The 12,412-nt window shown below is 38.7% G+C and overlaps 1 protein-coding gene across 5 annotated transcripts in view; it reads left to right on the top strand.

Annotated features, from left to right (window-relative positions):
• The window catches only part of ANK2 (ankyrin 2), a 188,433-nt gene that overhangs the window by 86,705 nt on the left and 89,316 nt on the right, over nucleotides 1-12,412 (top strand). For all 5 annotated transcript variants that reach the window (XM_075286364.1, XM_075286356.1, XM_075286347.1 and 2 more), the window contains exons 15-21: nucleotides 679-876; nucleotides 2,627-2,725; nucleotides 2,972-3,070; nucleotides 4,702-4,899; nucleotides 7,037-7,135; nucleotides 8,651-8,749; nucleotides 9,926-10,024. In XM_075286364.1, the coding sequence (XP_075142465.1) occupies nucleotides 679-876; nucleotides 2,627-2,725; nucleotides 2,972-3,070; nucleotides 4,702-4,899; nucleotides 7,037-7,135; nucleotides 8,651-8,749; nucleotides 9,926-10,024 (891 nt within the window). The remainder of the gene's footprint in view (nucleotides 1-678; nucleotides 877-2,626; nucleotides 2,726-2,971; nucleotides 3,071-4,701; nucleotides 4,900-7,036; nucleotides 7,136-8,650; nucleotides 8,750-9,925; nucleotides 10,025-12,412) is intronic.

Genomic DNA, 12,412 nt, shown 5'->3' with positions numbered 1-12,412 from the left:
ATATGATATAAAAACAACCAGCACAAAAGAGTATATTTAACATTTAGTTTAACTTTATTGTATCTCATATTATATAGTAATTTGGTACAACACAGTGCCTAGTGCCAAACGTGCTCCTTAATGTCATCCCTCTATTCCATGAACTGGCCCCATTGAATGTCAGAAAACTGGCCTACTACCCTGATGCCAGGTGTATGTATATTATCCCATCAATCCTGAAATACCTTCAGTCTCATATTCCATGCATCTATGGTATATTTTTAGAAAAGTGAAAGCCCTTTTTGGTTGATAAATTTCAACTCCCATTACTTTACATGGCCTCTCCCTCTAGATGCATTTCTTTGTAGTAACAGAGACTGCCTTTATGGTGTGCATAAACATGGTGTGTTTGAAATCCAATAAAGTGCGTTATTTGAATTAAATACGTTTGGAGTCAGCACAGTGTTATTCCTGAATTCTGGTCGTTTATCCCTGCCTTTATGGTGTGGACACCCTTTCCATATGTGTGTGCCAAACACCCATTGCAGATTTGCCCACTGGAGCTCATTGTAACTGACCTAGTTGAAACAAGCTGCCAAGGTTATTAGAAAATATGTTTTTTAATAAATTTACATTATATGCAATGCATTTTCTTTGTCAGATAAGCAGGTTTATTACAAGCGCTATTGTGTTTTACAGGAGGAGCAGACACCTCTCCATATAGCCTCTCGTTTGGGTAAAACAGAAATTGTCCAGCTTTTACTACAACACATGGCTCACCCGGATGCTGCTACCACAAATGGATACACCCCTCTTCATATCTCAGCCCGAGAGGGTCAGGTGGATGTAGCGTCAGTCTTAATCGAAGCAGGGGCTTCCCACTCCATGCCTACCAAGGTAAAAGCTGGTTTATATCCAGTGGATAACAATATTGCTAGCTTTAGGAATTACTTCTGTTAAAAAATAGTAAAAAGAATCAATATGAAGTATGATTGAAGTATGATTTTTGGATACTCATTACATGTATGGGAACATGACAGGTACATTCTCACACGTGTCTGAGGTGCAGTCCAATTTTGCATGGACTTGATTTGTAACACACATGGACTCACTGTAGTGAATGAAGTGATTTGCTGCATATCCTGTTTTGATCCATTTTTCTCTGTACAGAATAACATATATCAAGATTTCTAAATGGATACTGACAAAAAAGGTAGATGCAATTTTTTTTCTTCATGAACCATGGTTTGTGAATAGGTCAGAAGGCCTTATGTTGACTACAAGTCTTTATTCACAACCACACAGTCTGTTTTTCCTTATTCATGGCTACACAACCATTTTTTTTTTAGCATTCAGAGTGTCTCCTCTGACCAAAGGTATTAAAAAGACTGCAGTTTTGTGCATTGTCTTAAAGGGGTTGTCCATTTTCAGACCAATATTGAGAGACAAATGTTATGATTTGTATAATAAAAAGTTGTACAATTTTCCAATATACTTTCTGTATCAATCTCTCACAGTTTTCTAGATTTCGGCTTGCTGTCATTCATTCTGCTTACCTCTAGTGGATGAATCTCTGACCATAGTCATGTGATTTACGGTCCATGGTCATGTGATAAGCACACAGGTGCTGCTCGTTATAGTCACAGCACAATAATCAGACATCTGCCTGATAATCAGCTGTGCACCTGTGTGCTAGTCACATGACCATGGACCGTAAATCACATGACCATGGTCACACTTTTATCCACTAGAAGTAACAGAATTAATGACCACAAGCCGAGATCTAGAAAACCGTGAGAGATTGATACAGAAATTATATTGGAAAATTGTATATCTTTTTATTGTACAAACAATAACATTTGTTAAGTATGGCACTATTTACTACAAGGAGTCTATGTGTTGTCTGAGTCCATGCATCTTAGATTGCACCACAGATGTGAATCATGGCTGTGTGAATAAACCCACAGTATGTGAGCTCAGTTAATAAAGTTTGTGGCCCCTGATTAGACTGACTTTGCTTTGCATGTTGGTACGCCTGGACTCCATCATGGCTTATTTTTATGCTACATATGGATTATGAATGCTGGGAAACAGCAGCTTTTACAATGACATCATTACTATTAGATAATTTTTTGTTATTACTGAATAAAAAAAATAGCATACAAAAAAATGTATCACAATTTGTAACAATTACTAGTCAAGTCAGTAAGGTCACATCAATCTGATGGCAGGTAAATGCTTGAAAATAAAATTTATAGTTAGGGAAATCAACTCCTTTAGTGGGAACCCCACTCCGAAATAAGTTGGTCATTTTTGTAGAAATAGGCGCTTTCCTTCTCCATACTGCATTTTCCTGCCAGGAAGGCTAATAAAATGAATGTTTGTGGTCTTGGTACATAATGGATTTACTTATTCTTGTCTCTCCATGAGGGTGCGGACAGGTGAATATACTGTAGAATGTGCAATTGCTCAGGCATCAGACAAAGAAGAATCACCTTACTCGATCCATCATCACTGCACTGCAGCCTAAAAAGTCATTAGGGAAATACCATATATCTGTTTACATATTGCTGTTTTTGTAGCTTATGAAACTACAATATGAAATTCCAGTTTGATAAGAATTCCATTTCTGTGTTCACCTCTGCAGAAGGGATTTACCCCGTTGCATGTAGCTGCTAAGTACGGAAGCCTAGATGTGGCCAAACTCCTCTTACAGCGGCGTGCACCCCCAGATTCTGCGGGCAAGGTAAATCATTGTGAAAGATTTTACATTATATGAATAGACTCGCATATATTTGTTACATGTTTTATGTTAACAGTGTTCATGATGTTATGTTCTCATTACAGACATCAGTTACATGTATTTACATCATTACTTTAACATGCATTTTATGTCAGTATCTTTATTTCCTACAGTGTAAATGTCTATAGCATCTTTTAGAGCTTTAATAACTAACTGGTTTAACCCCATAACAAAACACGCCCTTTGCAGAATGGGCTCACACCACTCCATGTTGCTGCTCACTATGACAACCAGAAGGTGGCGATGTTGCTACTGGAAAAGGGAGCTTCTCCCCATGTCACAGCCAAGGTGAGATCTAAAGTGTCAGTTCTACATCTGAGGGTCTATTTTTACAGTGAGATAGATTCACTTACATTCAGCAAGACAAATCAGAGTCAGTAAGTTAGTACTGAAGACAATTATCAGACTGTTGGGTTTTTATATATTTATTTAATGGTAGTAGTTGGTAATTCAGCGATGACAGGACTATGATAATGTGTCATAGTGTGGTTATCATTGAAGTGTGTGATTGCAGGGTTATCTTTATATAGTGTACAGTTTTTATATGCATAGTAAATAGATCTTTGCAGTGTGATACAGTGTGTCATTATTTTTAAGTTTGTGGTTTTGGGGTGAAAACAGAAATGCATCCCACAAGTTAGGAAAGTGAGCAGCATTCCCTTGTTCTTCTTTTACCTATGGGATCCCGTAGTAGTGGGTGCCCTATTTTCTGACAACAGGATTGCATCACTTTACACATCCCTCTTTGACCTTAGGTAGAGTGATTCCTTATCCGGCTGTAATTTTGTAATTACACTTCAATTTTACAAAAAATTCTTGAGAAAATCGACATTGTACATGTGGATTATGAAATAGATTTTTATATCAAATCATCAGGAATTTCACCCCGCTACATTGATATGGAAAGAAATCTGCAGTGAAAATTGGCAACACAAATTGACTTTAAAATCTTCAGCACAGGTCCATCTCCATGCAGGAAATTTATAAAATCCCAGTCACTTGTTGTTATTATAATTTAGTTGTGGATTTTACTTGTGCAAATCTCCAGCTAAGTTCCAGTACAAGTGGACCTAGTTTAAATCAGTTTTACAGGCAAAAAATGGACCAATAAATTATTTTTTAAATCGACCAGGGGAAGCGGGAAAAAAAATCATACACCACTTTCCCCAATGCTCTGGTGCCTCCCTGTGCGGTTCTGTCTTCCTGGTCCATTGTTATCTTCCGGTGGAAGTCCCTGCCACATTTGACTGCCTGTGACGTCCCTGGGTCTCTTCAGTGGAAGGGAGACGGGATGCCACAGCCGGTGAGCAGTTTCACTTTGAGACGATGGCCCAGGAGAAGGACTGGACCATGCTGGGAGGTCTCCCGAGCACTAAGGACAGGTTAATATGAATTTTTTTTTCCTTCCCCAGTCTATTTAAAATATAACAAATTTTCCTGGATAACCTATTTAAGAGTCACCTATTTTCTTGTAACTAACCTCAGTTCATCCACTATTGACAGTGTTGTCCACCTCAGCTTTGTGGTTGCTCACCTCTCATTCTAAAGTGCACATTAAAATATGTAGATCAGTGTTTGCCAACAGGGTTCCCAGCAATCATGGGGTTCCTTCAGTCATGATCTGGGTCTCCCCTGAACAAAGAAACTAGATGTGTCACTTTTACAGTAGGGGAGTAAAACTGCTGTCAGTCTCCTTTAATGTGAATCAGATCATAGCAACAGGGGTTCCCTAAAAGAGGAAACATTATTTAGAAGTTTCTCTACAATAATAATTGGGGAATCACTGCCCTAGACCATGGTGTTACACACTTACTAGAAAATGACACTAGACGTAGCATAACATGGAATAGGAGGCAAAGTGAAAAATGCTCCAAAATGTTTTGAGGTTAAGTACTTAATCCATTTTCCTAATGTTGTAGAATGGTTATACACCTCTGCATATAGCTGCCAAAAAGAATCAAATGCAGATAGCCATGACATTGCTGAACTATGGAGCCGAGACCAACATTCTAACCAAGCAAGGAGTCACCCCACTACACCTGGCAGCCCAGGAAGGACACGCCGACATGGTCACTCTCTTGCTGAATAAACAAGCTAATATTCATGTTGGCACTAAGGTAAGATTTATGTAACCAAAAGGAATCCAAAATGTTGTTTTACCTGTCAACTATCTCAACAATATTTTATGATGATAGTTGCAATGTGAAGTTAACATTAATGTGTTGTCTGGGCATGAGTAGTTAAAAATAAGTTACCCCCTGCTGATGGATTTGACTGCTGGACCTGACTTGCACCTTGAATGGAGAGACTATTTAAAAATGCATGTCCCTGCTTCATTCATTTGAATGAGACCGTCAAAGATACCTGAAAATCTGAAAGCACTCATCTTTGGATGATATGGAAATAAATTTACTTGCACAAATATTGTCCATGTAAAAACAAGGGATATGCAACCTTTATCAATGTCACAGAGATGGATGTAGTGGAGAGTGCAAAGAATTAGAGCACAGTAAGTGTTTCAATACCCAAAGTAAAACAACTGCTGGGGGGGCAGATCCACCCCCACTGATCAGCAACTTACCTCTATTTGGATGGATGGGGGAGCGTGTTTTGATCTTTTTGTGACCAGACAACCCCTTTAAGCAGCTCATGAGTGGAGACAAAGTATAAAAGACACGTGGTCTTTTTCTTTTTTTAAATCTGCAAGAAAAAACTCAACATATAAGCATACCCTATTTGTTGGTTAGTGTCATACAGTTCAGTCATTGTGTTCATGTTGTAATAGAAATTAGCAACACTTTGTGCACTTCTTTTCAATGGGCCAATCTAAACAAAGAGTATTATTGTATAAACCATAGGAGAAAGGCAGAACTGGAGTTTTGAACAGATAAATTCTAGAGTAGCTCAGACTCTAAGGCTAAGGCCCCATTGGGTGGAAACGCAGTGCTAAAGCTCGGCGGGCAGAACTGTGGAGTGAACGCATTGCAGTTCTTCCCGCAGTGCTTTCAACAGAAAGTTCACAGAGTTTTCCTCTGCAGACTTTCTGTTACAATTATATCTATAGGAAAGTCACCGGCATTTCTGTAGATATAATTGAAATGCTGCAATTTTCAAAACCGCAACGGTTTTGGAAATCGCAGCGTATCCATGCTGCGATTTTTTTCTGCAAAGTGGGCATGGGATTCGCATGAATCCCATCTTCTTTGCAAGTATTGTAAAACGGCGTGATTTTTACCGCGGCGTTTCTGGCCAGTGGGGCCCCGGCCTTAGTGAGTCTGTTAGACACTTGGCTAACTCCTTAGACATAATAGTATTACACATTGTGCCTTAAAAATAAAGCAGTTAAATCAACTTGATAAGACTGTATAGAAAAAAATATTTTAATATGTTAAATCGTAAAAGTTCTTATATCAATATGTTATACATCTGTGTATCCTTTGCTGGGGTTGTCATATACTGGCATGTTTGTCACTTGCAAAACTTAGGCAGTAAGTATGAAATGCAATAATCTTATTTGGATCCGAGAGAATTTTTGTAATATACTATAAACACACACGCACATATATATATATATATATATATATATATATATATATATACGCACCTTAAAGCTGACCAAAGACAAAATGTGGTGAAGACATATATGGAAAATGTGGTGTATAAAAATAAGGGTTTTCCAGCTAAGATTCAGCAGGTCTGGGGTATGTGGCACTTCTCCCCAATGACTCATTGTAGTGCCCACGGTCTCCAGGTGGTGTGGGTGAAACCCGGTCACCCTTTCTGTTGCAGATGGGTTAGGTCCCTTTGCATGTTAAGTACATGGATTATGGCCCTGTTTGTTCCTCCTGCACAGCCTATATGTGATCATTGTATTATTGTCACTCTTTTGGTATTTCTGTACTGCCCCATTTACAAAATGTATAGGAATTTAAGGTACTCGTTCCAATATATTTTAACTGCAATACTGTATGGCACACAGAGCTGTCAATGTCACCTTACTTGGATGTTTTTCTTTTTTTGTTTAATAAAAGGAGTTTAAAGAAAATCTGGCCATGAACATAGAGTACAGCAGGATAGTAGTCAGCCAAATGCTGCCCAGCCTTCCTATAAACATACATGTGGCCGAGCATGCATGTTTACTACTGAAGCCAGCAGGAGCCATGAAAATTATCTTATCTTCTGATGCAAAAAAGGATTAGATAATATGTTATGTCCCTATTACTAAGTATTATTTTTCTTTTATATTTTACACAGAATGGACTAACTCCACTGCACCTTGCAGCCCAGGAGGACAAGGTGAATGTATCTGAATTACTAGCAAAGCATGGGGCCAATCTCGATGCTCAAACCAAGGTAACTTCCACATTTCATATGCAATATTTATGTTTTGTAAATGTTAATAATTATAATAAGGATTTGAACAAATTACACAGGCTAGGCCCTAATTGCGAAAAGTGTGCTATAATATGTTAACTGGTAAATTCTCACTTGTATTTTTAATCCAATTTGTATATTTCTTCTTACTGCAAAATGTCACAGAGGCTTTTAGTTCTGTGTATTCATTGTATAGTGAACCCTTAAGTAGCCCTATGTAGTGGAAATGTGGTGGCAAAAACTGCATCAACTACAAAGTGTACATCCACACATTGCAGAAAAATGATGTGTGCATCTTCTATTCTGTTCCCAGTCCCAATGGCACCATAGCAAAAGTTCTGGGAGCAGAATAAAAGATGTGCATATCCTGTGTGCACAAACAGGTCCCAGAAGCTACAACAGTAGTCAGATAAGTGGGAAGTGATCTGTTGGAGTGGCCTACAACAGCAGATCACTCTCAAAAATGGGTACTAGGAACACTTACCAGGTGTCAGCCGCTGCTAGCCTACAGAGGTCCCATGCTTGAGCTGGTCCAGTAGCAACTGATCCACAGCCCGGTCATTGGGGACCTCTGTTCTATAAAAAGAAACAGTAGGCACATCATTCAGGTATATTTGTGCGAGAATCTTTATTCTTAGCATGCAAAGCCATAGCTTTAAACTGGATGGCTGATTATACACTTTCTAGAAGAACACTATTACACCTTATGAGAAATTGATATATTACCATCAAGGGTATTCTGATAAGTTTCAGAAGTTCTTGGGCCTTTAGCTCTTTTCCCAATCCATAGTACTGATGACTGACCTGAAATTGATTTAAACCTCTTTGCTTTTTTTAATCTTTACTTTTACTTTTAAGTCAGGGACCCATATTGTGAACACGCAGTATTTTGGCTACAGTGGAAACGCCTCAGCAAAAAGCACTGCATTTTACAGTATCTGCAAAGAGGATGGAATTCTGGCTAATTCTATCCACACATTGCAGAAAAAATATTTGCAGTGGAAAACTGATTATTTTAAAAATTCTCACCTTTTTGAAACTCGTGACATGTTTTTCTCTGCAGCACACTCACAAATATGCTGGGATTGTCCGAAATTAATTTTGTTTCCGAATGGGAGTAGATTTTTGCAATCTGAGCCCAAAATTAGATATTCTGAGGAAAACGAAAATGCTCTGATAATACCCTCAAAACTGATATCTAGACACAGGAGCATTTTACTGATTTAATTTATTAACTTATTTTGTTATAAATAATTGAATTAAATGAATAATTGTTTATTGGACACGTCTACTGGCAATATATCATTGTAATGTATAAATGGTATATAGATACTTATACAGAGACAGTATAGCGCAGTAAAATGTTAATTCGCAAAATTAGCTTTAATCCAGATTTCAGCCATTTTCTACATTTCCTTCAATTATTGCTGGTCAAAAGGCCACGCGCTGTTCCTGGTGTTTCTGGTTTCCAGTAAATGGATCTCTCTTTTCCAGCTGGGTTACACACCACTAATTGTGGCCTGTCATTATGGAAACATAAAGATGGTGAACTTCCTTCTGTCGCACGGAGCTGGTGTCACTGCTAAGACAAAGGTAAGGCTATATCTGTATACGGTATATCATGTGAACAGCCTCTAAACACTTCGAGTTAAAGCCGTGCTTGGATTGTTCCTACATGTGTTTTATATTAGCATGTCAGGCAATGCTGTCTTCAGCAAAAATACAGAGACAATATCATCCATAAATGATAAGTCAATTAACGTTGGATCCCATCCCACATTTTATATGTGTTGGAGGTCTACATAACTTACTACATCCTCATAGAGTGAAAGAATGTGCCATAATGAAGAACGCATGTAACTATCATGGACAAACTTCACTATGCAGTGAAAATGGACTTTCTATGGCTGAGGCCATGTGTTGTTGCAGATTTTTGCTGAGTTTTTTTTTTAGCTAAAGCCAAGAGTGGGCTATAAAAGAAGGATCTATAAGGGTTCATTCACCATTTTTCTCCGTGTGAATGGACCCTAATTCTCCTTTCTCCTATATCCCTTCCTGGCTTTAACTGATACGAGATATGAGATCAGTGGATGTTCATCACCCGGCACTCCCGTGATCAGCTGTTCTCAGCAGCTGTTACACATAGGATGGAGGAGAAAGCAGAATAAGTTACTGTAGATCAGCTCCCATTTACATGAATGGGAGCTACACCGCGAACAGAGCTGTATGTGCATGTTCAGTGAAACCGAGGTGCACTTCCCCCACTTTATTGAAGAACTGTATGTGTGCTAAGAGCAGCAGAGATGAGTCCTAAGAGAAGGGTAGGCACACATTTTATTAACTTGTACGAACATATTTGGGACTGGTGGTTTAGTGTCACAAATGTAGGTGACACTTTAAATGATAAACAGCTAGCTATTTGCAGCCACCACTAGAGGATACTGTGCATACATTGCATTCAATCATAAAACAGTATTCAGAGAGCTACTAGTTATGTGTAAGTAGACATGTTTTATCATTGAACTCTATCTGTGCAGCCTCTACTGAAAGTGCTATAAAATGAATTAACATTGACATGTTTACAGTAGGTTTATCAAATTGATGTGTTAGGCCATATGATATGATCTGTTTTGCTTATTAAGTACATTGCAAACGTTATTGTGTGTTAACTCATCCTGAGACTCCTCAATAGTAAATTAAATAACACTGATGTTTAACGTTTTAGGTATAACTGTTTAAATTCCTGTATTTTCCTTTGCTTTATAACAGAATGGCTACACACCTCTGCATCAAGCGGCTCAGCAAGGCCACACTCACATTATAAATGTCCTGCTGCAAAACGGTGCTAAGCCAAATGCCACTACTGCAGTAAGTTCACAAGTTTTTACTTCTTACTTCCAATATAATATAGTTTTGTGTGTGTGTATATAGATAGATAGATAGATAGATAGATAGATAGATAGATAGATAGAGATATATAAATCTGTTCTGTATTTCTGAAGCTCTTGTGATAGCTTGTTAATTCTTAATAGTTAATTTGTCAATACACTAGGTGACCAGATAGGGGAGTGATAAAACCTATCTCCGCTAGTTAAACTATTTTTCTGTAATTTATAGACACATGGTACCCTACCATGTGCTTTTCCCTCTTCTACATATACTGATGCATCATTGGCAGGTATCTGTAACTTCCCTTAAATAAAAAGAAAAAGGGTATAAGGCATTTTTTACTACTGGCATACCCTTGACTAACACCTGGCAAAGTGTGTACCATTTAGTTCCTAAATATCAGTGCTAAATATTCCCAAACTATAGTGGAATTCCACTATTGAAATAAGGCTTGTTATAGCTGTGCTCTCCAGGACCCATTTAATAGTGTCCAACAGTCCCCTTAGTGCCTCCCATATGCCTGTGGTTTATTATAGTCTGTCAAACAGTGTCCACAAAGTGCATGTTATAGTGTTCCCATAATAGTATATTCCATAAGGTCTATACATTACTTACACCAGTGTTCCTGTGAGGCTGAGACCCACGTGGTTTCCCACAGCAAAAAAGTGCTGCAGGAAAAACCATGGCGGTAACGCATCATGGTTCTTCCCGCAGTGCTTTAAACAGAAAGTTCACACAGGTTTCCTCTGTGGACTTTCTGTTTGATTTATACGTATGGGGAAACCGCCAGCGTTTCCGTAGTTATAATTTCCACCACTGGCAAATCGCAGTGTTTACTCCACGTGGGGCCCTGGCCTAAGAGTGTATTGACATGGTGCTATTGTGGTGTGGTAATAGGCACTTTGGAAAAAAAACATGCAGTTTTCAAAATTTTCAATTGACAGTATGTTGAGGATTTTCACTGTCAATTTCACCCTACACAAATCTGAAAAGCAAAACTAAACATGTGATGGGGTCAAGTTTTAGAAAGGTATCTACGTGGAAAATCTGCAGGATATATCTCATAAGTGGAAACACCCAAAGGAAGCCTTCACACGGATTAAACACGCGTGTATTTTTGCAAAATACATATGTAAAAATACACGTGTAAAAAAAAGACTCCCATTGACTTCAATGATATTTTTTACATGTGTAAAAATACGCCTGTAAAATGCCATTGCAGTCAGGAGTCTTATTTTTACACGTGTATTTTGCAAAAATACACACGCGTTTACTCCATGTGAAGGCTCCCTAAGGGTAAGTACACAAGGGTTTTTTGGACTGGATTTTGACATGGAGGCCGCCTCAGAATCCGGTCCAAAAAGGAATGGGCCTAGTCGGAAGGAAGTAATGCACCACTGACACTGCAGCGGATTTATTCACCTATTCCTGCTCCTCTCCAGGCCAGCCTTTACTCCCTCCACCAGGACATGTACCCTGGCCTGGACAGGAGTGTGGATAGCTGAGTACATTATTGGCTGCTACCTTATGCAATAATGTAACATGTTGCAGCCTAGCATATCACTAGGTGGGGTCTTATACTGTGTGGGCGAAACAATGACACCATATACTGGGGGAGCAAAAAATGTGCCCATATTATGTGTTGGGGCTAGTCATGTTAGGTGACATCGCTTTGTTCTGTATTCGCCTGGAAGGACCCCAACACTATAGCTGGGGAGTGCGCTGAGTATTTGCTGCTTTTTTCAGCTTTGTCGTTTGTTTTTTTGTTGCCACGTGTGGCCTTAGCTTTAAAGTCTGTGATACAAGCAAGCATGTCATGAGATGCAAAAGTAACACATGTATTGCCAACTTTAATACATCTATTACTATACTGCGCAGAAGTGAAATCAAAGACTATGCTTTATGTAGGAAAGGTGTTCTTCAGTGTTATTCTTTTACTGACCTATAGTTTCCTTTACTTAGATAGCGACTAAGACTTTCCTCTATGGAAATGACTTGCACTTCTAAATGACTGTCAGATGTGTTTATGTGGTGTTATTTTTCTTAAGGGAGCATGGAGTTCAGATGAATCCAGCTTTTAGCGTCTGTTCAGTCCTTCTGCTGTAGTGGACGCTGGGGCACAAGATACCAGTCAATTTTTCCAAGCTTCTTCTCAATATTCAGTATTGTTACTTGTATACAGTGTTTCTAAGGAATCGCTATTGCTAATCCTACATTTGAAGGCATCTTAAGTAGCTTGCATTTAAGGCAAATTTCTTCTGGTGCGTAACAGCCTTAAAGCAGACAGAACATTTTTATGCAGAGGAGCTGGCAGATGTCAGTGTGTTGTGTTGCTATGGGGATTAAAGCAGCACATAAAGACTTCTG

Source organism: Leptodactylus fuscus, chromosome 1, assembly GCF_031893055.1.
Source record: "Leptodactylus fuscus isolate aLepFus1 chromosome 1, aLepFus1.hap2, whole genome shotgun sequence".
Classification (NCBI taxonomy): Eukaryota; Metazoa; Chordata; class Amphibia; order Anura; family Leptodactylidae; genus Leptodactylus; species Leptodactylus fuscus.
Note: the sequence above shows the minus strand (reverse complement) of the source record. Positions and strands in the feature narration are given on the sequence as shown.